We start from the raw sequence: 23916 nt of genomic DNA, 5'->3' as shown, positions 1-23916 counted from the left end.
AAGGTTGTAGATTCTGTGGTTGTGGTTGGTCCCTCTGTTGTGGTAGGAGGTGGGGTTGATGGTGGGGTAGATGTGGTGGTTGTGGTTGGTCCTGAAGTTGTGATAGGAGTTTGGGTTGATGGTGTGGTAGGTTTGGGGGTTGTCGTGGGTCCTGTAGTTGGGCTAGTTGGGAAAGTTGGTAAGGTTGTAGATTCTGTGGTTGTGGTTGGTCCCACTGTTGTGGTAGGAACTGGGGTTGATGGTGGTGTAGAAGTTGTCCCATTCACAAGGGGGACAGTTGGCACAGGCTTCGTAGTGCCAGTGATTACGCTTACAGTGGTTGTGGTTGGTCCCTCTGTTGTGGTAGGAGGTGGGGTTGATGGTGGTGTAGATATGGTGGTTGTGGTTGGTCCTGCAGTTGTGGTAGGAGTTTCGGTTGATGGTGTGGTAGTTTTGGGGGTTGTCGTGGGTCCTGTAGTTGGGCTAGTTGGGAAAGTTGCTAAGGTTGTAGATTCTGTGGTTGAGGTTGGTCCCGTTGTTGTGGTAGGAGGTGGGGTTGATGGTGGTGTAGATGTGGTTGTGGTTGGTCCTGCAGTTGTGGTAGGAGTTTGGGTTGATGGTGTGGTAGTTTTGGAAGTTGTCGTGGGTCCTGTAGTTGGGCTAGTTGGGAAGGTTGCTAAGGTTGTAGATCCTGTGGTTGAGGTTGGTCCCGTTGTTGTGGTAGGAGGTGGGATTGATGGTGGTGTAGATGTGGTGGTTGTGGTTGGTCCTGCAGTTGTGGTAGGAGTTTGGGTTGATGGTGTGGTAGTTTTGGGGGTTGTCGTGGGTCCTGTAGTTGGGCTAGTTGGGAAGGTTGCTAAGGTTGTAGATCCTGTGGTTGAGGTTGGTCCCGTTGTTGTGGTAGGAGGTGGGGTTGATGGTGGTGTAGATGTGGTGGTTGTGGTTGGTCCTGCAGTTGTAGTAGGAGTTTGGGTTGATGGTGTGGTAGTTTTGGGGGTTGTCGTGGGTCCTGTAGTTGGGCTAGTTGGGAAGGTTGCTAAGGTTGTAGATTCTGTGGTTGAGGTTGGTCCCGTTGTTGTGGTAGGAGGTGGGGTTGATGGTGGTGTAGATGTGGTGGTTGTGGAAGGAGTTTGGGTTGATGGTGTGGTAGTTTTGGGGGTTGTCGTGGGTCCTGTAGTTGGGCTAGTTGGGAAGGTTGCTAAGGTTGTAGATCCTGTGGTTGAGGTTGGTCCCGTTGTTGTGGTAGGAGGTGGGATTGATGGTGGTGTAGATGTGGTGGTTGTGGTTGGTCCTGCAGTTGAGGTTGGAGTTTGGGTTGATGGTGTGGTAGTTTTGGGGGTTGTCGTGGGTCCTGTAGTTGGGCTAGTTGGGAAGGTTGCTAAGGTTGTAGATCCTGTGGTTGTGGTTGGTCCCTCTGTTGTGGTAGGAGGTGGGGTTGATGGTGGTGTAGATATGGTGGTTGTGGTTGGTCCCTCTGTTGTGGTAGGAGGTGGGGTTGATGGTGGTGTAGATATGGTGGTTGTGGTTGGCGTTTGGGTTGATGGTGTGGTAGTTTTGGGGGTTGTCGTGGGTCCTGTAGTTGGGCTAGTTGGGAAGGTTGCTAAGGTTGTAGATCCTGTGGTTGAGGTTGGTCCTGTTGTTGTGGTAGGAGGTGGGGTTGATGGTGGTGTAGATGTGGTGGTTGTGGTTGGTCCTTCTGTTGTGGTAGGAGGTGGGGTTGATGGTGGTGTAGATGTGGTGGTTGTGGTTGGTCCTGCAGTTGTAGTAGGAGTTTGGGTTGATGGTGTGGTAGTTTTGGGGGTTGTCGTGGGTCCTGTAGTTGGGCTAGTTGGGAAAGTTGCTAAGGTTGTAGATTCTGTGGTTGAGGTTGGTCCCGTTGTTGTGGTAGGAGGTGGGGTTGATGGTGGTGTAGATGTGGTGGTTGTGGAAGGAGTTTGGGTTGATGGTGTGGTAGTTTTGGGGGTTGTCGTGGGTCCTGTAGTTGGGCTAGTTGGGAAGGTTGCTATGGTTGTAGATCCTGTGGTTGAGGTTGGTCCCGTTGTTGTGGTAGGAGGTGGGATTGATGGTGGTGTAGATGTGGTGGTTGTGGTTGGTCCTGCAGTTGTGGTAGGAGTTTGGGTTGATGGTGTGGTAGTTTTGGGGGTTGTCGTGGGTCCTGTAGTTGGGCTAGTTGGGAAGGTTGCTAAGGTTGTAGATCCTGTGGTTGAGGTTGGTCCCGTTGTTGTGGTAGGAGGTGGGGTTGATGGTGGTGTAGATGTGGTGGTTGTGGTTGGTCCTTCTGTTGTGGTAGGAGGTGGGGTTGATGGTGGTGTAGATGTGGTGGTTGTGGTTGGTCCTGCAGTTGTAGTAGGAGTTTGGGTTGATGGTGTGGTAGTTTTGGGGGTTGTCGTGGGTCCTGTAGTTGGGCTAGTTGGGAAAGTTGCTAAGGTTGTAGATCCTGTGGTTGAGGTTGGTCCCGTTGTTGTGGTAGGAGGTGGGGTTGATGGTGGTGTAGATGTGGTGGTTGTGGAAGGAGTTTGGGTTGATGGTGTGGTAGTTTTGGGGGTTGTCGTGGGTCCTGTAGTTGGGCTAGATGGGAAGGTTGCTAAGGTTGTAGATCCTGTGGTTGAGGTTGGTCCCGTTGTTGTGGTAGGAGGTGGGATTGATGGTGGTGTAGATGTGGTGGTTGTGGTTGGTCCTGCAGTTGAGGTTGGAGTTTGGGTTAATGGTGTGGTAGTTTTGGGGGTTGTCGTGGGTCCTGTAGTTGGGCTAGTTGGGAAGGTTGCTAAGGTTGTAGATCCTGTGGTTGTGGTTGGTCCCTCTGTTGTGGTAGGAGGTGGGGTTGATGGTGGTGTAGATATGGTGGTTGTGGTTGGTCCCTCTGTTGTGGTAGGAGGTGGGGTTGATGGTGGTGTAGATATGGTGGTTGTGGTTGGAGTTTGGGTTGATGGTGTGGTAGTTTTGGGGGTTGTCGTGGGTCCTGTAGTTGGGCTAGTTGGGAAGGTTGCTAAGGTTGTAGATCCTGTGGTTGAGGTTGGTCCTGTTGTTGTGGTAGGAGGTGGGGTTGATGGTGTTGTAGATGTGGTGGTTGTGGTTGGTCCTGAAGTTGTGGTTGGAGTTTGGGTTAATGGTGTAGTAGTTTTGGGGGTTGTCGTGGGTCCTGTAGTTGGGCTAGTTGGGAAGGTTGCTAAGGTTGTAGATCCTGTGGTTGTGGTTGGTCCCGTTGTTGTGGTAGGAGGTGGGGTTGATGGTGGTGTAGATATGGTGGTTGTGGTTGGTCCCTCTGTTGTGGTAGGAGGTGGGGTTGATGGTGGTGTAGATGTGGTGGTTGTGGTTGTGGTTGGAGTTTGGGTTGATGGTGTGGTAGTTTTGGGGGTTGTCGTGGGTCCTGTAGTTGGGCTAGTTGGGAAGGTTGCTAAGGTTGTAGATCCTGTGGTTGAGGTTGGTCCCGTTGTTGTGGTAGGAGGTGGGGTTGATGGTGGTGTAGATGTGGTGGTTGTGGTTGGTCCTTCTGTTGTGGTAGGAGGTGGGGTTGATGGTGGTGTAGATGTGGTGGTTGTGGTTGGTCCTGCAGTTGTAGTAGGAGTTTGGGTTGATGGTGTGGTAGTTTTGGGGGTTGTCGTGGGTCCTGTAGTTGGGCTAGTTGGGAAAGTTGCTAAGGTTGTAGATTCTGTGGTTGAGGTTGGTCCCGTTGTTGTGGTAGGAGGTAGGGTTGATGGTGGTGTAGATGTGGTGGTTGTGGAAGGAGTTTGGGTTGATGGTGTGGTAGTTTTGGGGGTTGTCGTGGGTCCTGTAGTTGGGCTAGATGGGAAGGTTGCTAAGGTTGTAGATCCTGTGGTTGAGGTTGGTCCCGTTGTTGTGATAGGAGGTGGGATTGATGGTGGTGTAGATGTGGTGGTTGTGGTTGGTCCTGCAGTTGAGGTTGGAGTTTGGGTTAATGGTGTGGTAGTTTTGGGGGTTGTCGTGGGTCCTGTAGTTGGGCTAGTTGGGAAGGTTGCTAAGGTTGTAGATCCTGTGGTTGTGGTTGGTCCCTCTGTTGTGGTAGGAGGTGGGGTTGATGGTGGTGTAGATATGGTGGTTGTGGTTGGTCCCTCTGTTGTGGTAGGAGGTGGGGTTGATGGTGGTGTAGATATGGTGGTTGTGGTTGGAGTTTGGGTTGATGGTGTGGTAGTTTTGGGGGTTGTCGTGGGTCCTGTAGTTGGGCTAGTTGGGAAGGTTGCTAAGGTTGTAGATCCTGTGGTTGAGGTTGGTCCTGTTGTTGTGGTAGGAGGTGGGGTTGATGGTGTTGTAGATGTGGTGGTTGTGGTTGGTCCTGAAGTTGTGGTTGGAGTTTGGGTTAATGGTGTAGTAGTTTTGGGGGTTGTCGTGGGTCCTGTAGTTGGGCTAGTTGGGAAGGTTGCTAAGGTTGTAGATCCTGTGGTTGTGGTTGGTCCCTCTGTTGTGGTAGGAGGTGGGGTTGATGGTGGTGTAGATATGGTGGTTGTGGTTGGTCCCTCTGTTGTGGTAGGAGGTGGGGTTGATGGTGGTGTAGATATGGTGGTTGTGGTTGGAGTTTGGGTTGATGGTGTGGTAGTTTTGGGGGTTGTCGTGGGTCCTGTAGTTGGGCTAGTTGGGAAGGTTGCTAAGGTTGTAGATCCTGTGGTTGAGGTTGGTCCTGTTGTTGTGGTAGGAGGTGGGGTTGATGGTGTTGTAGATGTGGTGGTTGTGGTTGGTCCTGCAGTTGTGGTTGGAGTTTGGGTTAATGGTGTAGTAGTTTTGGGGGTTGTCGTGGGTCCTGTAGTTGGGCTAGTTGGGAAGGTTGCTAAGGTTGTAGATCCTGTGGTTGTGGTTGGTCCCTCTGTTGTGGTAGGAGGTGGGGTTGATGCTGGTGTAGATATGGTGGTTGTGGTTGGTCCCTCTGTTGTAGTAGGAGGTTGGGTTGATGGTGGTGTAGATGTGGTGGTTGTGGTTGGTCCTGCAGTTGTGGTAGGAGTTTGGGTTGATGGTGTCGTAGTCTTGGGGGTTGTTGTGGGTTCACATGTGTTTACCTCACAACATACTCTGATCTTATAATTGAAGCACTTAAATGGACGTGCTGTCTGGTCTTCTTTTCTACATATTAAACCATATCCCACGTCACAAGTCACAACTTGGCCAGAGTCACTCACAAAGTCATCGAAGCCTATGCTAGGATCAGCTGCATATCTACAATCAATTTCTGTGGGGTTTTCACATATTTCTTTACCACTGTTTGTGATGTTTTCATAAGTTTCCCAGTCACTCTTGTCATATTTTGGGCTATGCACATCATACCATTCTGACCACTCACACGTTGGAATACACGGTGTAGTGGTTGGTCCCGTTGTTGTGGTAGGAGATGGTGTTGATGGTTGTGTAGATATGGTGGTTGTGGTTGGTCCTGCAGTTGTAGTAGGAGTTTGGGTTGATGGTGTGGTAGTTTTGGGGGTTGTCGTGGGTCCTGTAGTTGGGCTAGTTGGGAAAGTTGCTAAGGTTGTAGATTCTGTGATTGAGGTTGGTCCCGTTGTTGTGGTAGGAGGTGGGGTTGATGGTGGTGTAGATGTGGTGGTTGTGGTTGGAGTTTGGGTTGATGGTGTGGTAGTTTTGGGGGTTGTCGTGGGTCCTGTAGTTGGGCTAGTTGGGAAGGTTGCTAAGGTTGTAGATCCTGTGGTTGTGGTTGGTCCCTCTGTTGTGGTAGGAGGTGGGGTTGATGGTGGTGTAGATGTGGTGGTTGTGGTTGGTCCTGGAGTTGTGGTTGGAGTTTGGGTTAATGGTGTGGTAGTTTTGGGGGTTGTCGTGGGTCCTGTAGTTGGGCTAGTTGGGAAGGTTGCTAAGGTTGTAGATCCTGTGGTTGTGGTTGGTCCCTCTGTTGTGGTAGGAGGTGGGGTTGATGGTGGTGTAGATATGGTGGTTGTGGTTGGTCCCTCTGTTGTGGTAGGAGGTGGGGTTGATGGTGGTGTAGATATGGTGGTTGTGGTTGGAGTTTGGGTTGATGGTGTGGTAGTTTTGGGGGTTGTCGTGGGTTCTGTAGTTGGGCTAGTTGGGAAGGTTGCTAAGGTTGTAGATCCTGTGGTTGAGGTTGGTCCCGTTGTTGTGGTAGGAGGTGGGGTTGATGGTGGTGTAGATATGGTGGTTGTGGTTGGTCGCTCTGTTGTGGTAGGAGGTGGGGTTGATGGTGGTGTAGATGTGGTGGTTGTGGTTGGTCCTGCAGTTGTGGTAGGAGTTTGGGTTGATGGTGTCGTAGTCTTGGGGGTTGTTGTGGGTTCACATGTGTTTACCTCACAACATACTCTGATCTTATAATTGAAGCACTTAAATGGACGTGCTGTCTGGTCTTCTTTTCTACATATTAAACCATATCCCACGTCACAAGTCACAACTTGGCCAGAGTCACTCACGAAGTCATCGAAGCCTATGCTAGGATCAGCTGCATATCTACAATCAATTTCTGTGGGGTTTTCACATATTTCTTTACCACTGTTTGTGATGTTTTCATAAGTTTCCCAGTCACTCTTGTCATATTTTGGGCTATGCACATCATACCATTCTGACCACTCACACGTTGGAATACACGGTGTAGTGGTTGGTCCTGTTGTTGTGGTAGGAGGTGGGGTTGATGGTGGTGTAGATGTGGTGGTTGTGGTTGGTCCTGCAGTTGTGGTTGGAGGTGGGGTTGATGGTGGTGTAGATATGGTGGTTGTGGTTGGTCCCTCTGTTGTGGTAGGAGGTGGGGTTGATGGTGGTGTAGATGTGGTGGTTGTGGTTGGTCCTGCAGTTGTGGTTGGAGTTTGGGTTGATGGTGTGGTAGTTTTGGGGGTTGTCGTGGGTCCTGTAGTTGGGCTAGTTGGGAAGGTTGCTAAGGTTGTAGATCCTGTGGTTGTGGTTGGTCCCTCTGTTGTGGTAGGAGGTGGGGTTGATGGTGGTGTAGATATGGTGGTTGTGGTTGGTCCCTCTGTTGTGGTAGGAGGTGGGGTTGATGGTGGTGTAGATGTGGTGGTTGTGGTTGGTCCTGCAGTTGTGGTAGGAGTTTGGGTTGATGGTGTCGTAGTCTTGGGGGTTGTTGTGGGTTCACATGTGTTTACCTCACAACATACTCTGATCTTATAATTGAAGCACTTAAATGGATGTGCTGTCTGGTCTTCTTTTCTACATATTAAACCATATCCCACGTCACAAGTCACAACTTGGCCAGAGTCACTCACAAAGTCATCGAAGCCTATGCTAGGATCAGCTGCATATCTACAATCAATTTCTGTGGGGTTTTCACATATTTCTTTACCACTGTTTGTGATGTTTTCATAAGTTTCCCAGTCACTCTTGTCATATTTTGGGCTATGCACATCATACCATTCTGACCACTCACACGTTGGAATACACGGTGTAGTGGTTGGTCCCGTTGTTGTGGTAGGAGATGGTGTTGATGGTTGTGTAGATATGGTGGTTGCGGTTGGTCCTGCAGTTGTAGTAGGAGTTTGGGTTGATGGTGTGGTAGTTTTGGGGGTTGTCGTGGGTCCTGTAGTTGGGCTAGTTGGGAAGGTTGCTAAGGTTGTAGATCCTGTGGTTGTGGTTGGTCCCTCTGTTGTGGTAGGAGGTGGGGTTGATGGTGGTGTAGATATGGTGGTTGTGGTTGGTCCCTCTGTTGTGGTAGGAGGTGGGGTTGATGGTGGTGTAGATGTGGTGGTTGTGGTTGGTCCTGCAGTTGTGGTAGGAGTTTGGGTTGATGGTGTCGTAGTCTTGGGGGTTGTTGTGGGTCCTGTAGTTGGGCTAGTTGGGAAAGTTGCTAAGGTTGTAGATTCTGTGGTTGAGGTTGGTCCCGTTGTTGTGGTAGGAGGTGGGGTTGATAGTGGTGTAGATGTGGTGGTTGTGGTTGGTCCTGCAGTTGTGGTTGGAGTTCGGGTTGATGGTGTGGTAGGTTTGGGGGTTGTCGTGGGTCCTGTAGTTGGGCTAGTTGGGAAGGTTGCTAAGGTTGTAGATCCTGTGGTTGAGGTTGTTCCCGTTGTTGTGGTAGGAGGTGGGGTTGATGGTGGTGTAGATGTGGTGGTTGTGGTTGGTCCCTCTGTTGTGGTAGGAGGTGGGGTTGATGGTGGTGTAGATGTGGTGGTTGTGGTTGGTCCTGCAGTTGTGGTAGGAGTTTGGGTTGATGGTGTCGTAGTCTTCGGGGTTGTTGTGGGTCCTGTAGTTGGGCTAGTTGGGAAAGTTGCTAAGGTTGTAGATTCTGTGGTTGAGGTTGGTCCCGTTGTTGTGGTAGGAGGTGGGGTTGATAGTGGTGTAGATGTGGTGGTTGTGGTTGGTCCTGCAGTTGTGGTTGGAGTTCGGGTTGATGGTGTGGTAGGTTTGGGGGTTGTCGTGGGTCCTGTAGTTGGGCTAGTTGGGAAGGTTGCTAAGGTTGTAGATCCTGTGGTTGAGGTTGGTCCCGTTGTTGTGGTAGGAGGTGGGGTTGATGGTGGTGTAGATGTGGTGGTTGTGGTTGGTCCTGCAGTTGTGGTTGGAGGTGGGGTTGATGGTGGTGTAGATATGGTGGTTGTGGTTGGTCCCTCTGTTGTGGTAGGAGGTGGGGTTGATGGTGGTGTAGATGTGGTGGTTGTGGTTGGTCCTGCAGTTGTGGTTGGAGTTTGGGTTGATGGTGTGGTAGTTTTGGGGGTTGTCGTGGGTCCTGTAGTTGGGCTAGTTGGGAAGGTTGCTAAGGTTGTAGACCCTGTGGTTGTGGTTGGTCCCTCTGTTGTGGTAGGAGGTGGGGTTGATGGTGGTGTAGATATGGTGGTTGTGGTTGGTCCCTCTGTTGTGGTAGGAGGTGGGGTTGATGGTGGTGTAGATGTGGTGGTTGTGGTTGGTCCTGCAGTTGTGGTAGGAGTTTGGGTTGATGGTGTCGTAGTCTTGGGGGTTGTTGTGGGTTCACATGTGTTTACCTCACAACATACTCTGATCTTATAATTGAAGCACTTAAATGGATGTGCTGTCTGGTCTTCTTTTCTACATATTAAACCATATCCCACGTCACAAGTCACAACTTGGCCAGAGTCACTCACAAAGTCATCGAAGCCTATGCTAGGATCAGCTGCATATCTACAATCAATTTCTGTGGGGTTTTCACATATTTCTTTACCATTATTTGTGATGTTTTCATAAGTTTCCCAGTCACTCTTGTCATATTTTGGGCTATGCACATCATACCATTCTGACCACTCACACGTTGGAATACATGGTGTAGTGGTTGGTCCCTCTGTTGTGGTAGGAGGTGGGTTTGATGGTGGTGTAGATGTGGTGGTTGTGGTTGGTCCTGAAGTTGTGATAGGAGTTTGGGTTGATGGTGTGGTAGGTTTGGGGGTTGTCGTGGGTCCTATAGTTGGGCTAGTTGGGAAAGTTGGTAAGGTTGTAGATTCTGTGGTTGTGGTTGGTCCCATTGTTGTGGTCGGAGGTGGGGTTGATGGTGGTGTAGAAGTTGTCCCATTCACAATGGGGACAGTTGGCACAGGCTTCATAGTGCCAGTTATGACGCTTACAGTGGTTGTGGTTGGTCCCTCTGTTGTGGTAGGAGGTGGGGTTGATGGTGGTGTAGATGTGGTGGTTGTGGTTGGTCCTGCAGTTGTGGTAGAAGTTTGGGTTGGTGGTGTGGTAGTTTTGGGGGTGGTTGTGGGTTCTATAGTTGTGCTAGTTGCTAAGGTTGTAGATTCTGTGGTTGTGGTTGGTCCCTCTGTTGTGGTGGGAGGTGGGGTTGATGGTGGTGTAGATGTGGTGGTTGTGGTTGGTCCTGCTGTTGTGGTAGGGGTTTGGGTTGATGGTGTGGTAGTTTTGGGCGTTGTCATAGGTTCTATAGTTGTTTTAGTTGGGAAAGTTGCTAAGGTTGTAGATTCTGTGGTTGTGGTCGGTCCCTCTGTTGTGGTAGGAGTTTGGGTTGATGGTGTGGTAGTTTTGGGGGTTGTCATGGGTTCTATAGTTGGGCTAGTTGGGAAAGTTGCTAAGGTTGAAGATTCTGTGGTTGTCGTTGGTCCTGTAGTTGTGGTAGGAGTTTGGGTTGATGCTGTGGTAGTTTTGGGGGTTGTTGTGGGTCCTGTAGTTGGGCTAGTTGGGAAAGTTGCTAAGGTTGTAGATTCTGTGGTTGTGGTTGGTCCCTCTGTTGTGGTAGGAGGTGGAGTTGATGGTGGTGTAGATGTGGTCGGTCCCTCTGTTGTGGTAGGAGTTTGGGTTGATGGTGTGGTAGTTTTGGGGGTTGTCGTGGGTTCTATAGTTGGGCTAGTTGGGAAAGTTGCTAAGGTTGTAGTTTCTGTGGTTGTGGTTGGTCCCTCTGTTGTGGTAGGAGGTGGGGTTGATGGTGGTGTAGATGTGGTGGTTGTGGTTGTTCCTGCAGTTGTGGTAGGAGTTTGGGTTGATGGTGGTGTAGATATGGTGGTTGTGGTTGGTCCCTCTGTTGTGGTGGGAGGTGGGGTTGATGTTGGTGTAGATGTGGTGGTTGTGGTTGGTCCTGCAGTTGTGGTAGGAGTTTGGGTTGATTGTGTGGTAGTTTTGGGGGTTGTCGTGGGTTCTATAGTTGGGCTAGTTGGGAACGTTGCTAAGGTTGTAGATGCTGTGGTTGTGGTTGGTCCCTCTGTTGTGGTAGGAGGTGGGGTTGATGGTGGAGTCGATGCGGTGGTTGTGGTCGGTCCCTCTGTTGTGGTAGGAGTTTGGGTTGATTGTGTGGTAGATGTGGTGGTTGTGGTTGGTCCCTCTGTTGTGGTGGGAGGTGGGGTTGATGTTGGTGTAGATGTGGTGGTTGTGGTTGGTCCTGCAGTTGTGGTAGGAGTTTGGGTTGATGGTGTGGTAGTTTTGGGGGTTGTCGTGGGTTCTATAGTTGGGCTAGTTGGGAAAGTTGCTAAGGTTGTAGATTCTGTGGTTGTGGTTGGTCCCTCTGTTGTGGTAGGGGGTGGGGTTGATGGTGGAGTAGATGTGTTGGTCGTGGTCGGTCCCTCTGTTGTGGTAGGAGTTTGGGTTGATGGTGTGGTAGTTTTGGGGGTTGTCGTAGGTTCTATAGTTGGGCTAGTTGGGAACGTTGCTAAGGTTGTAGATTCTGTGGTTGTGGTTGGACCCTCTGTTGTGGTAGGAGGTGGGGTTGATGGTGGTGTAGATGTGGTGGTTGTGGTCGGTCCCTCTGTTGTGGTAGGAGGTGGGGTTGATGGTGGTGTAGATGTGGTGGTTGTGGTTGGTCCCTCTGTTGTGGTAGGAGTTTGGGTTGATGGTGTTGTGCAGGTTTTATTGTGTAATATCAGCGTCGAATTGATGCAGATTCCATAATAGCATGTTCCCAAGTTATCAGTCACGTTAAAAATAACGTCAGTTTCATCATATCTTGTCCCATTGTAAAAGCAACCCTCACATTCTTCCACACACATCTGCTTGTGCTCATCAAATATGGGCTTATCTTCAGGGCATACTGGGTAGCAGCCTGTAAAAATCACATCACAATGTATCACAGTTATTTTCTTTTTTTGACATTGTTTTTAGATCTGGGATACGAATGTTAGTCGAGTGATCTTTGAACTCTTTTCTTATTGACACATCAATATGATTTGAGACATGTGAGTTGCTCTCTTACCTTCTAGTTCTGGTATAGGGTTGGTGCATGTTCCTTTTGGATTCAAACAGGTCTTGTAACAAGGTGTGTGACATGGTCTGTAGTGCCACATGCAATCAGATTGGCTATTGTAATAGTCACAAAAGACAGCTTGGAAGAAAAGATACAGTCGATATTACATTTGAATAATTTAAAACATTGATTTAAATAACAAATATCAATATTTTATTCTGTGTATTAAGTGTAGCCACAACAATCAAACCTAAATTCCATCAAATTGAGCACACATCTTTTCTCATCTCTAAATATATACCATGTCATAAGAACTTTCAGTCTCACAACAGTCTTTGGCCAGATAAGACCGAAATCAACATTTTTATTGTCCAGTGTGTAAAGTTGTGATTACTTACGACAGATTTCTGGACTTCTCCATGCAACACAGACACCAGCCTCACTACAAGCTTGAGCATAAGCTGCAACCGCTGTGCAGAAACACTCACAGTCTCCTCCAGTGTCACAAGCACATGAGTCTTTCACACAGTTTTCTTGAAATGGAAGGGGATCTACCTGTTCAGTCATTCAACATTAATGACTGGTGTTTAGAAACCTGTTCCCAAACATGTAACGGATACAACAAATTAAAATAATTGAAAAACAAATCTGTTATTACCTTATTGTGACAGTCTTTGAATGTCTCTGAAGTTATTATGCTACACATCATTTTTGCCCAGTAATTTCGACTGGGTTTCGCTACACATGGATCAACATTTGTCTCCACATCTGGGCAGGTGCTTGTTAATTTCCAGCTGTTTGCAAATTCGATAGGATTGCTCACAACGAGCTGGCCCTGGGTGGTGAAGTCATTCTGGCCATTGCCATCAAAATCCCCACAAAGGCCACATACCTCTCCCTGTACAAATGAAAGGAGTTAGTGACTTTTTTTTCTTTTTCTTTTTCTTTTTTTTTTTTTTACATTGGGATAATATTACATTGAACAGGCATTTTACCTGATGTGTCTTTGCATACCATAATACTCACTCTATTTACATTATAAATTATCACTGGGACTTTTTCAACACTATCACTACTGTGCCAAAGCTTCATAAGTGATGCATGAAAATCACTTGTGAAAACTATTACAGCAAGAGATTTCAGTCATCATCTCAAAAGCAATTACTGTGACTCACGCTGTGCATTGGTTCCAGGAGGATGCGAACTGTCGTTCTACGATCCCACATCACTGCCACACCAATGGCAGATTCTATCACCAGATACAAGCCAATCGGCCGTATTTTGTATGGAATCTGAGTGCCATGTCCCAGGTCCTCCTCTTCATATTTACCCTTTGATAATCTAACTTCATTTCGCTGCAATGTTAAGGAGATTACGGTAACCTGCATTGTTAAATAATTTTGGCCAGAGAAGATATCAGGTTTTGTCATGAAATCTTACCCCAAGTTGGATTCTGACAGTTTTGGAGCATGTGGTGCCTGTTGATCCACATGGCACGTTTTCTGTGATAACTCTGAAGGTGTCCTGTGCTGTTTTATTGCCACATTTGTTCTTCGAAGAGAGAGAGTCATTAAACCATTGCTTATTTGCTTCGTAGTACACAGGAAATCACTGATCAAATCAAAATGACACTTAAGCTTGACTTTTGCCAGTCTACATAAAGAAAAACTGATTCATATTCCCTATTCACCACTTTATTTTCCCATGATCCATTGCGTCACACCACCCCGGAAGTCGGTTGTTTACGTAGCAACAGCTAGCGGCTAACGTAGCAACCGGACATCCACAACTCTTGCGATTGGCTTTATGGTCGTTACAGGCTCCATTCATAAAATCTTTAACTTTCCTTGAGTTGTTTGTGCATCCAACAACAGCACATGTCGTACCAGAGGACATTCTATGAACTTGTAATAATAATAAAAACACTTCTAAGACAGACTGCTAGGCTAGCTCCATTCTGCTTGAAGTGAGACAGAAGTGCGAAACCGACTTGTCAGTGAATTGAGTGTCATTCGCCCAGCGGCGTTCTACGGAAAGTGGTGAATACTCATAAGCAGTCATGTCAAACTGAATAGTTGCGAAAATAGTACAATTTAAGAAAGTTTGATTGTTGTTCAGAATCACATATTGAAGAAGCCAGACAAACACATCATGTTGAGCATGGGCCTAAAATCTCTATTTTCTACAGTGTTCAAAATCTACTGCGTAAGTAACAGTATCTACTAGTATCACTACAAGTGTCTATGGCATATGTAATACCTTCTGCTAACAACACAACACCACTCTGCAGGGAGATTTTATCTATGGGATGATGTGTACATGTATGTTTTGTTTACCTGGACAGCAATGTAACCACAACTTCCTTGAAAAGCATATGTCCGCTGATCAAATGTACTGTAGTGACCACTGCCATAAATAATGCAAGTCTCTGGACATTTTTCCTCTGTGCATGCCCACTTTCCGCTCTTGCAGGTACTAGATGCATCAGAAATGGTAAAATGTAATGCTTTACATACAGCATTAAAAAACAAGATAACATTTGTTTACCTTATTATATTATACTTCTAGTAAAAAAGGTCATACCAGTTGTTGCACTGGTTACGGATTTCTTTTCCTGGGGCATACAGGTGGCCATTATGCTGACATGGACAGTCATTTTCTTTCACACAGGAACCTTTGCCATCATCAAGTAGGCCAGCAGGACACAGACAGCCAGATTCACACTCTGTGGAGTCCTGGATAGATCAAAAGATCACAAGGATTAGAAAAGAGCAAACACAATGACATTCTTAAAAACATAATGAAAAGAAACTGTCTGAAAACTATGATAGACACTTGTCAATACATACTACTGCAACTCCAGTGTAACATACAATTACATTCAGAAAATGAATATTAGATCTTTAATATGAGACAGGGATGCAAACTTAAACACAGCTAAATCAGCTCACACATTCATCTTGGTCCAGATTTAAACAAGTCTGTGCACACTGCACTCCAAGGTCTCCTGGGCCCGCGGTGGAGCAATTGAAGAACACCTTTGGAGATGGGCATGCTTTAAACCAAAAGAGACAGTGATTTAATATACACATCAACTAAATGCTTCAGTTGCGTAAAAGAAATAATTAGATAAATAGAACAAAACATACTTGATGAACGGGTTCTCCATGAACGACAATGAAGCACTCCACTAGTACAAACACTAGAAGAAGATATAAGATGCAACACAAAAGATACTTAAGCACCAGACATTTAGTTTCTTAAACTCTTTGTTGCAAACTTTACAGTTGCACTAAATCTGCTCAAATCTGGGGTGACTGATTTCACCTAATTGAATTGAAAATTGAAAACTCACCAGTGCTCGTCTTTGACACTGATGGACTTTCCTGGCTTGATGTACTTTTCGTTATGGTAGCATGGACACTTTGCCATGGGGACACACATGCCTTTGTCATTGAGGTAGAGACCCTCAGAGCAGGAGCAGCCGTCCACAGGCAGGAAATCAGTAGTACAGCTCTGCTGCTTAGAGCTCAGTGATCTGCAGGTCAACTGGCATCTCTGATGCTTGTAAGAGAAGGTCTGAGATGCTGGGCACCTTGTTGAGTATTTATCTGTTTTGTGGATAATGTGAGGATGGTCACTTAATAGTTTATGGCCCACTAATTAAAGCAATAACATTGGTTAAATAGTCACGTCATTTTACCAGAGGAGAATGAAATAAAAATCTTACCGCACACTTTCTCTCTCCAGTTTGTCAAGAACACTCCTTTTGATGCACAAGCCCGTGCATAGGAGGACAGGACAGCACACAGACAGGCCTCACTCTTCTCACAGTTACAGCTGGCATACGTACATCGCTGCAGAACCACAGAACTGTTTTACAACTACAGTCTCATCAAAATTTAATTTAGTCACAGACAAATGGAGTGATTTTGCTGTACCTTGAAGTACATCTCAGGATTCACTTGTGAGTGACATTGTGCAAAGGTAGAATTTGGCTTTCGTAGCAAGGTGCACCAGTGTTTGGCGTACTGCTCTGTAAAAGAAGAAACAGTCAACCTTTTATTTTCCATGTCCTTGGTTGTGTTAGATTGTGTGCAATTGTTTTCAGTTTAACATATTTGAAGACTATAAAAATGTGTTTAGCAGAGAACCAGTCTACAAAAACTTGTTTGACTAGTGGAACAAAAGCAGTCACTGCTATTTCACCATTGTCCACACTGAGGGAACAGGGGTCTTCAAGTCTTTCTCCTCTGTCTTCACACATGATTTTAGATTTCCATGAATTGGCAAAAGTTGCTGCTGTTCCCTCCACGATCCCCTGAGGTGTTTTCATGTCATCATGCAGGACCATGTTGTAATTCCCGCAGAAACCTGAAGAAACCAAATATTTTAGACATTTATACCATAAATAGGAAAATGTCAAGTGCAATAAATTTGCCAAATGCATATAACTCTGATGATTCTTAAGGGATTCATCAATTCATTTTCTTTCCTTTTTTTCATTTTTAAGGTAAATTGAGATTATTTCATATATTTTCCGTATATTGTTTCATAGAGAAATTGTGTTAAAAAAACAAGCTCTGAGTGTTTCATGTGTTAACTGTGTAAGTATTTTTATTTTATTTTATTGTGGCTTTTTTCTCTGTTTTCACTCATTTTTTGTATTGTAGCAAAATTTACTTCCAAATACAAATCAATTAATAATTAAAAATTGCTGTTTTCTGCCTCACTACTCATTTAGTACAATAATCTAAGGGTATTATATATACTGACATATTTTTGATTATGACAATACTACATGTTACCACACATGTAAAACTCACCACGTGTCTTTGCCTTGTAGCTCTGGTCCAGCCTGACATAAACTTGCATAAGAGGCACCTGCTGGATCTGAATTTGCAACCCGAAAGTGGTCTGGAGCAGTATGTGAAAGGAAGAAGCGTGGAATATGTTGATGTCACCTTTAAATCAAGAAACAATTTTGTATGAAACATTGCAACAAGAAACAGTAAGATCATTTGCCAGTGTCATCACAAAAGAGACAGAAGACAATAAAATGTGTCTTATTGTCTGACTCACCTGAGTGATAGGGCAAAGTGATGGTCTGCATATTCTGCTTTACTGTGCCATCTGAACCGAATGTTAATACCTAAATAGAAACAGAACAGATCATTTGAGGGTTACAGATGTCATTGTGAAATAATAAATGGCCACAGTTGTTTTAACTTGCAGTCTTGAACTCACATTGTTTTTGTCATTGTTTATCAGGATTTTGAGGGTTTTCAGAAAAGTGTCAAACTCTTGGTTTGCACATGGCACCAGCTGGGCCAAGACTGTAAACTTTGGACTTGCAGCATCCTGTGAAAAACAGAAGTATAAGTGCAATCAAAAGAACAACTTGTATCTATTTTTTTTTATATTAACTGATTTTTATTTTTCCTGTGATTTAATTGTGCAAAACAATAACCCACTCACCTTGCTTTCCACCTTGGCGAGAGTGTAGTAACAGTCTCCATGGAAGGTGTAGGTTTTCCCATCAAACGTAGTTACATGTGAGCCCTCTTCGACTGCACATGTAGCAGGTGTTTTCAAGTTCTTGCAATCCCATTTCCCCTTCAAACATGTGCTGAAACAGACAAATCATTTCAGATAACAAATTAAAGGAAAGCACCTAAAAATAATACATTTGTTTTATAGCACGAAACAATTGACTTACCATTCCATTTGGTCCTGTCGGTAAACGTCGCCAGAGTTATAGATTTTGTCTTTGAAGCACTGACATTCAGACTGAGGGACGCACCCTCTCTTGGAAATGTCGTCCAACACGGTACCTGTAGGAGACAGTTACATGAAGGGTTAACAGAAAACTCTTAACAATGCATTATGTAGAAAGAAACATGGTTTCAAATGTGAAGATCACTCACCAGGTGGACAGAAGCAGCCATCCATTTTGTGGAGCTCACACAGTGAACTTGTGTCCTGATATGTGCAAGTATCAATGCAAGGGGAACCGCTCTCTTCAAAAACCATGTTGTATGGGCACTGTTTAGCTGAGAAGATAAGGTACAGGTGAAAATGACTTGGCAGGATGTGACTCATTTGATTTTCTTTCCATTTTGTTTACTTATTTAACTTCCTTGTATCCAGATTTATTTTTAAAAAAAGATTAATGTCATAGGACTTATTCATACAGACATATCTGGCCTTTCCCTATGCTGTTAGCCATTAAAGGTGTCAAAGGAAAGATAAAGTCTATTAATAACACAATAACTGTTATTCAGTAAAATGAGTTGTGTTTTACTGGCCTGGTTCCAGTATTTCTAATACTCCCATCATCTACACCTGTATAAAATTTAAAGGTGATGATTAAATTAAAAAAGATCATGAAACGTTACCACAGAACTGTGGTGTCCTCCAGTTGGGGGGCTGTCCTCCTGCATGTGAACACTGGCGAGAGAACTCAGACAGTGTGCTGCAGACACAGGAGTCATTTGAAGTGCTGTTGCAGCCACACATGTCCTGCACACATGTCTGGATGTAGAGTTCAGGCTTGATCAGTTTGGCGCAGGAGCTCCAGGACTGGGAGAGCAACATCTCCTCACACTTTGTTTGCTATATGGGGAAAAGAGTTGGGTTTAAAGTTTAAAATGCAATACATTTCTATGTATCACTTATTTCTTTTGGTTGGATTATAATAAACCTACAAACTCCTTGCATGAGTCCTGCACACTCCTAGACTCACGAGAGTCCTCTTCTTCTTCATTGGGGTCCTCACAGTCATCATTAGGACGGTGAACTTTGTGTTTAGAGCCAAACTCAGTTGGGCTTATTTGGCGACCTGAGTGTAATAATATTCATAGTATCACATACAAAAGATACAGTGCATTACTGATGAAATGAGTGTATACATGAAGTGAATAATCAAATGTACCATGGTGAATGAACTCATTGAGGACTGGAACACCATTAAAGTCTCCACAAAGCCCACAAGTTCGATTGGCATAGTCTTGATCCAGTTCGACCTACAACAACACAGCAAAGAGCTCTAACAGTCTTTCAAACTTAAAGCAGAAGTAAGCGATATTTTTGTGTTAATATAAGTCTTAAATAGTTATATCTTCCGACAGCAATCACTTACATAGAGTAACACGGGTCTCTCAGTCACTCTGCTCTGCTCTGAGCCGAGGAGAAAACTTTTCTCGTATCCTACAAGTTTTATCCAATGAGGAGAGAGAACGGCATGAAGGGCTGTGTGTGCAGGGACGAGGACCAATAGATCCATGACGAGGGCGGGGGCTGCTAACTCCATCGGCTGACAAGACGTTATGGTGCGTTCAAGGCAACTCATAACTCGTGTTTTTCCGTACCAGTTCGATCTGGTACGAGTTCACGGGTCGGAAGTTAGAGTGGGTTGCCTGGAACGCTACAAAGTCGTAAGTTGTGACTTGAAGCTGTAATTTACAGTTTTAAAAGCCTGCCTGGAACGCAGCATTAGCCAAAACGACCGGATCGCTTACTTCTGCTTTAACTTCATGACACTAAAAATATTGAAACACAGGCAAGGCACTGTTGAATTGTAATTATATTATCACCCCATAAATGAACATGAAGAGAATAGTGTGATTTAATTTATACTCTCAGAGTTTGTTAGCAAATCATAGCAAATGCACTGTTTGTCAAGAATAAATGGTTAAAGAAAAGTAACTGATGGATTGTGTTTGGAATTAATATATTCCCTGAAGACTTTGGAAATATACGTATCTGTGTCCCTGGGGATCAGTCTGTTCAACAGAAACAAAAGACCGACTTGGTCCAATCATCATAAATGTGTGTTACATTTAGATTTGTTGTATTTATTCTCCTTAAAGTGTGTGAATCATACAAGATGCCTAAAGGAGAGCTGTGTGGACAGATTTCTGCCAGGTGTCCAACACCATTAAAGCTCTAATAGTCAATAATCAGTTTTTAGTAGACCTAGAGTTTAAAGATAAAATCCTTCATCTAAGTTTTTACCATGACTGAATCAGCGAGGTTCCACATGACAGTGAGGCCAACTTTGGACTGGAGCTTGATGTAAATAGCACTTTTTTCAACTTGTACGCCTGCGTTGTGGTATGGCAGTTTGACCCTGCAAAACAAGGAAGGAGTGTTTGTTTCTTTATCACTGCCAAGCACACATAAGAAGAGAGAAATAAAACTAACAGGCCATTTACTTACGGCTCTTCATTCACATGGACCAAATCCTTGCTGAGGTGGAATGAGTAGTCGTTGATGGTGACCAGCACATAACTGACTGTAGGGTTTCCATCTTTCTCTTTCCTCTTCAAGTGCACAGAAAACTCCCGGTAGGTTTCATGGCAGTCAGAGGCCAGGTTGTATTCACACGTACCAGGGAACTGGTACACATCGCCATCGAAGGTCTTGAAGTGCCCTCTGCCCCATGTGCTGCAGATGCTGCTAACATGGTTGCGAACTGAAAAAGACATAAAAGTATAGAAAAATGTTTGAGTATATAAAACAATATATATGTATAAGTTGAGCACAAACAATCAATTCATAGTCCTGAAGGCATCTTACCCATTCTGGCTTGAACATCAGTAGCAATGTCAACAGACAATGCAAGGAAACACAGCCACACACATCTCCACCCCATCTTTGCCAGTGTGGGCTTGCTGTCACCAAAGGAGGTAATGGTCACACGGGCCAGAGTGGCCCATTTATATTCAGATTGCACAACTATTGCTACCACCCATTTTACTCATACCTCTATTCCTAAGACAAATATGTGCTGAAAGAAGATGTCAGATTATATTTACATCACCCTTATCTTCCAATTAAACAAATATGCTTGTACTCCAACCCTGAACCTCTACTCCATGAGCAGCAATAAAAAGGTTTCCTGAAAGTGTACCCCTCTGTTCAAGAGGTGTTCTCTGTCAATATATCTGGATAACATTTTCAACATTTTCAGTAATAGTGTGACACATTTCATTCTAATGTAACTTTTGGAGTAAGTAATAAAAAAAGTTAGTAATTATTAATGATGAATAATTATTAAGTTAAAAATTGTTATCCATGATGTACTTTTGCTGTTATACTATTTATTTAGTATAATTTAGATATGACACCATTGCTTTTTTCCTATTTGCATCGCAGCGTTTCTTTTTACTTGCAGCGTTTTTTGTTTTTTTTCTTGCAGCTGCATTTCTTTTTATTTGCAGTGATGACGGGTCTCGGCCACCATATCACACTACTGTGTTACACTTGTGAGATGAGTGTGACAAGATAAATAGTCTTATGTCAATTTGAACTACATACTGAACAGTCCTGTCCCTCAGTAATTTGGGGAATCGTCTGCCCTCCCTGAATCAACACTTTGTGGAGAGATAAACTTCCTCATCATACTGCTGTCCAACTGTGGGACTGATCCATGTACTTTCATCTGAGTTGCTAATTGGAAATATGAGAAGAAATATCGGTAACCCTTCCTTTTACAGTCAGGGAATTACCTGGTAATAAGATGTATTTAAGTAATAACAAGGTAATTACATGCAATACTAGTACTTACCAGGTAATTACCCAGTATTTACAAAATATTTTCCCCGACTACTACCAGGTATTTACCCAATAATTACCATGTAGATACGCATTAATTGTATATTGTAGATTTTAAACCCAGTAGTTAAAAATATTTACCTGATATTTATCTGGTAAATACCAACAAGTTACTTGGTATTTACCCAATAATTGCCTGGTAGATATCCTGCAATTGCATATTGTAGATGACAATAAACCCACTGAATGTGTCTATATGTGACTTTGTTAGGGTGATAATAACTTAGATATTTACCTGGTAACTACCAACTAGTTACCTAGTATTTACTAGAAATATACTGAAAACTACCAGGTATTTATCCAGGAATTATAGATTGTGTATTACCAATCAACCTGTGTAGTGACAGTGAGGGTAGTAATGACTCTGATATTTACCCAGTAATTACCTGATAACTTGCCACTATTTACTAAGTAATTACTTTCTAATTACCCAGTAGTTACAATTTACCCAATAGCCCCCATGTATTTATGCAGATATTAACTGGTATTTTACCCAGTAATTAGAAATGTGTACCACGTACATTCCAAAACATTATCCTACATTATTGGACAAACTGATTAATCCAGGTGTGTCTGACCATTGTGACTCCTCGGACACACCTGGATTAATCAGTGTGTCCAATAATGTAAGACAGGAAATGAAGGACCTGCCTGAAATTCAGGAAGTGGTGGAGCTGTGCATAGAGCCCATTGCAGGATATCTACCAGGTAATTATTGGGTAAATACCAGGCCTGTTGTTCGAAAGTAGAATAAAGATATCCAGGATAAGTGGAAAAGCCAGGTTGGACAAAGTCTCCTCTAAGTCCATCCTGGCTTAATTGGTTGTTCGAACTCTGAGCCAGGCTGAGAAGGCGCAGCTTTGTCAAGCCAGGTGTAACTAATTCTCTCGTCAGTAGACCACAGAGATTGATCACAGATTCACTGATGAGAGGACAGGTGTGGCCACTTTCCTCCAATCAAACAGCGGATCTTGACGTAAGGTGACACACCTCTTAGAAAAAAAGAAAAAAAAAAAAGCACCACTGCTGTCGTAAAGCTCAGAGAGAGCGGACAACTGCGGACTGATTGAATGTGGAAGTAGCCTAATCCAAAATTATAATCACAATTTAAGTTCCTTTCACAAATTAACAGCTGTGCACTTTGCCTTAATGATGAGCAGTGGAAGTTGATACATTGCACAAATCTCTTATCATCTAAAGTAAAGATCATACAGCACAAATACAAGTGGCCAAAAGTGCAACAGGTGAAAATTAATTAAATATAAGAACATTATGCTGTCTGATGCTTCAATAAATTGCCGATAACAATGAGGTGTATAAATTATTTGGAAGGTGCCTGCTCAAACAATTGTATTCTTGTTTTCTTCCCTCAACCAATATTCGGCCAATATACTGTATTTTATAACATGTTTTATAAAAATAAAAATAAATCTATTGCTATTTTTGCTCCATTGCTTTTTATGAGAAGCCATGTAGTACTAGTGGTCATAGAAAATATAATAGATGGGTCACAGATATTGAAAATAGTGAGTATTGACTGAAGAACAGTGTGCACAATTCTGTGCTAATGTGTTTTACAGATTTAACAAACCATCAGACATCTGTATGGCCTGCATCTGAAGAAGCAGGCAGCGCTGGCAGATGCAAAGATTCAGTGTGAGAAGCACATGAATAGGCCTAATTATGAAAAAAAGAAAAGAAAAATAACCTAATAAATATTGTAAATGTTTCATGTTTTTTGATTATTGTAAATGTATTTAGTTTGTTTAGAAATCAGGCCAATATGTACATAAGAACATGGAATAACTGTATGAAACACAGTGATTTCTGATCAGAGTGACTGCTGACTTCACAGATAAAGACAACAGAATCAACTAAGCCTGGCTGTTAGCCTGGTCTGGAGCAGGCTAGCTGCAGAGAATAAATCACCATAGTAACTTGACCGGGATAAAGGTATCCAGCTTTCGAACAACCGACTTGAGGCTTAATTCAGCCAGGATAACCAACATATCCCGGCTTAATCCCTTATCTAGGTCGGTAACTTGTTGGTATTTACCAGATAAATATCAGGTAAATATTTTTAACTTCTGGGTTTAAAATCTACAATATACAATTACCACGTATCTACCAGGTAATTATTGGGTAAATGCCTGGTAGTAGTCAGGAAAAATATCTTGTAAATATTGGGTAATTACCTGGTACAGTAAGTACTTATTAATTACATTTAATTACCTGTTTTTACTTATTAGTATTAGTAAACAGCATTTAAAATTGTGTTGCAGAACACATTAAATATTGGCGTGGAAAAGTGGTAGCACCATCATTCACACCAAACTGGGAGACACAACCAGTAATCCGACAGCTCCCGTGTTGGGAACCTTTTTAATGTTAATCTGTTATCTGTCTTGTCTAGGCTAGAGAAAGCAAGAGGGGAGGGGCTCTAGGGGTTGCAGAGCATGCAATAAAACTACATGGTAGTTTTTGCAGTGTCTGCTCCACAGTTGTGGAAGCATTTCTCAAAAAATCGTGAATTCTAAAAATATTACCTACATCTGATCAAACAGATCCTTCACGTTGGTGCACATGCAATGTGTGAGCTTGCTCTTCCAGTTAACAATAACTTCATAAAAGATAGGCTACTTGATTTTGGCTGTATTTCTTGCTTTTGTTTTCTAACCATGTTTTGATACAAAATGATTGTACGCTTCTGCAAAAGGTTGAACTTTGGATCTCTGTAAAGTCAATGAGGAATGAACTTTTAAATAATTATTTCTTAAAATTGATAA

At 43.9% G+C, this 23916-nt stretch overlaps 2 protein-coding genes across 2 annotated transcripts; both read right to left on the bottom strand.

Annotated features, from left to right (window-relative positions):
* Positions 1-162: 162 nt before the first annotated feature.
* LOC146985718 (mucin-2-like) lies at positions 163-20187 on the bottom strand. The gene is made up of 29 exons (XM_085780444.1): positions 20093-20187; positions 19733-19988; positions 19529-19643; positions 18447-18537; positions 18220-18353; positions 17911-18127; positions 17440-17565; positions 17232-17346; positions 16991-17141; positions 16760-16873; positions 16595-16664; positions 16339-16476; positions 15722-15886; positions 15454-15548; positions 15243-15369; positions 14868-15123; positions 14662-14714; positions 14464-14567; positions 14096-14247; positions 13849-13987; positions 12953-13063; positions 12688-12867; positions 12171-12410; positions 11911-12067; positions 11522-11650; positions 11015-11371; positions 3761-6724; positions 1983-2578; positions 163-309 (listed from the first exon to the last, which is right to left on the bottom strand). Exons 1-29 carry the CDS (start codon positions 20166-20168, stop codon positions 163-165), a joined length of 7575 nt encoding a protein of 2524 aa, XP_085636570.1. The 5' UTR covers positions 20169-20187.
* On the bottom strand, positions 9304-10476 carry LOC146985719 (uncharacterized; the record flags this gene model as incomplete). The annotated part of the gene is made up of 3 exons (XM_085780338.1): positions 9304-9603; positions 9708-9894; positions 10187-10476. Coding segments are annotated over 3 exons (777 nt in total), but the record flags the coding sequence as incomplete, so codon positions are not given.
* Positions 20188-23916: the final 3729 nt, after the last annotated feature.

Source organism: Trachurus japonicus, chromosome 6 (genome assembly GCF_045865225.1).
Source record: "Trachurus japonicus isolate A0001 chromosome 6, Traja_1.0".
Taxonomy (NCBI): Eukaryota; Metazoa; Chordata; class Actinopteri; order Carangiformes; family Carangidae; genus Trachurus; species Trachurus japonicus.
Note: the sequence above shows the minus strand (reverse complement) of the source record. Positions and strands in the feature narration are given on the sequence as shown.

Coding starts and splice junctions, on each gene's coding strand:
- LOC146985718 (XM_085780444.1), bottom strand. CDS start 20,168: ATGGGGTGGAGATGTGTGTGGCTGTGTTTCCTTGCATTGTCTGTTGAC. Junction 19,989..20,092: donor TGATGTTCAAGCCAGAATGG/GTAAGATGCCTT, acceptor TGTCTTTTTCAG/TTCGCAACCATGTTAGCAGC. Junction 17,142..17,231: donor CGACAGGACCAAATGGAATG/GTAAGTCAATTG, acceptor TGTCTGTTTCAG/CACATGTTTGAAGGGGAAAT.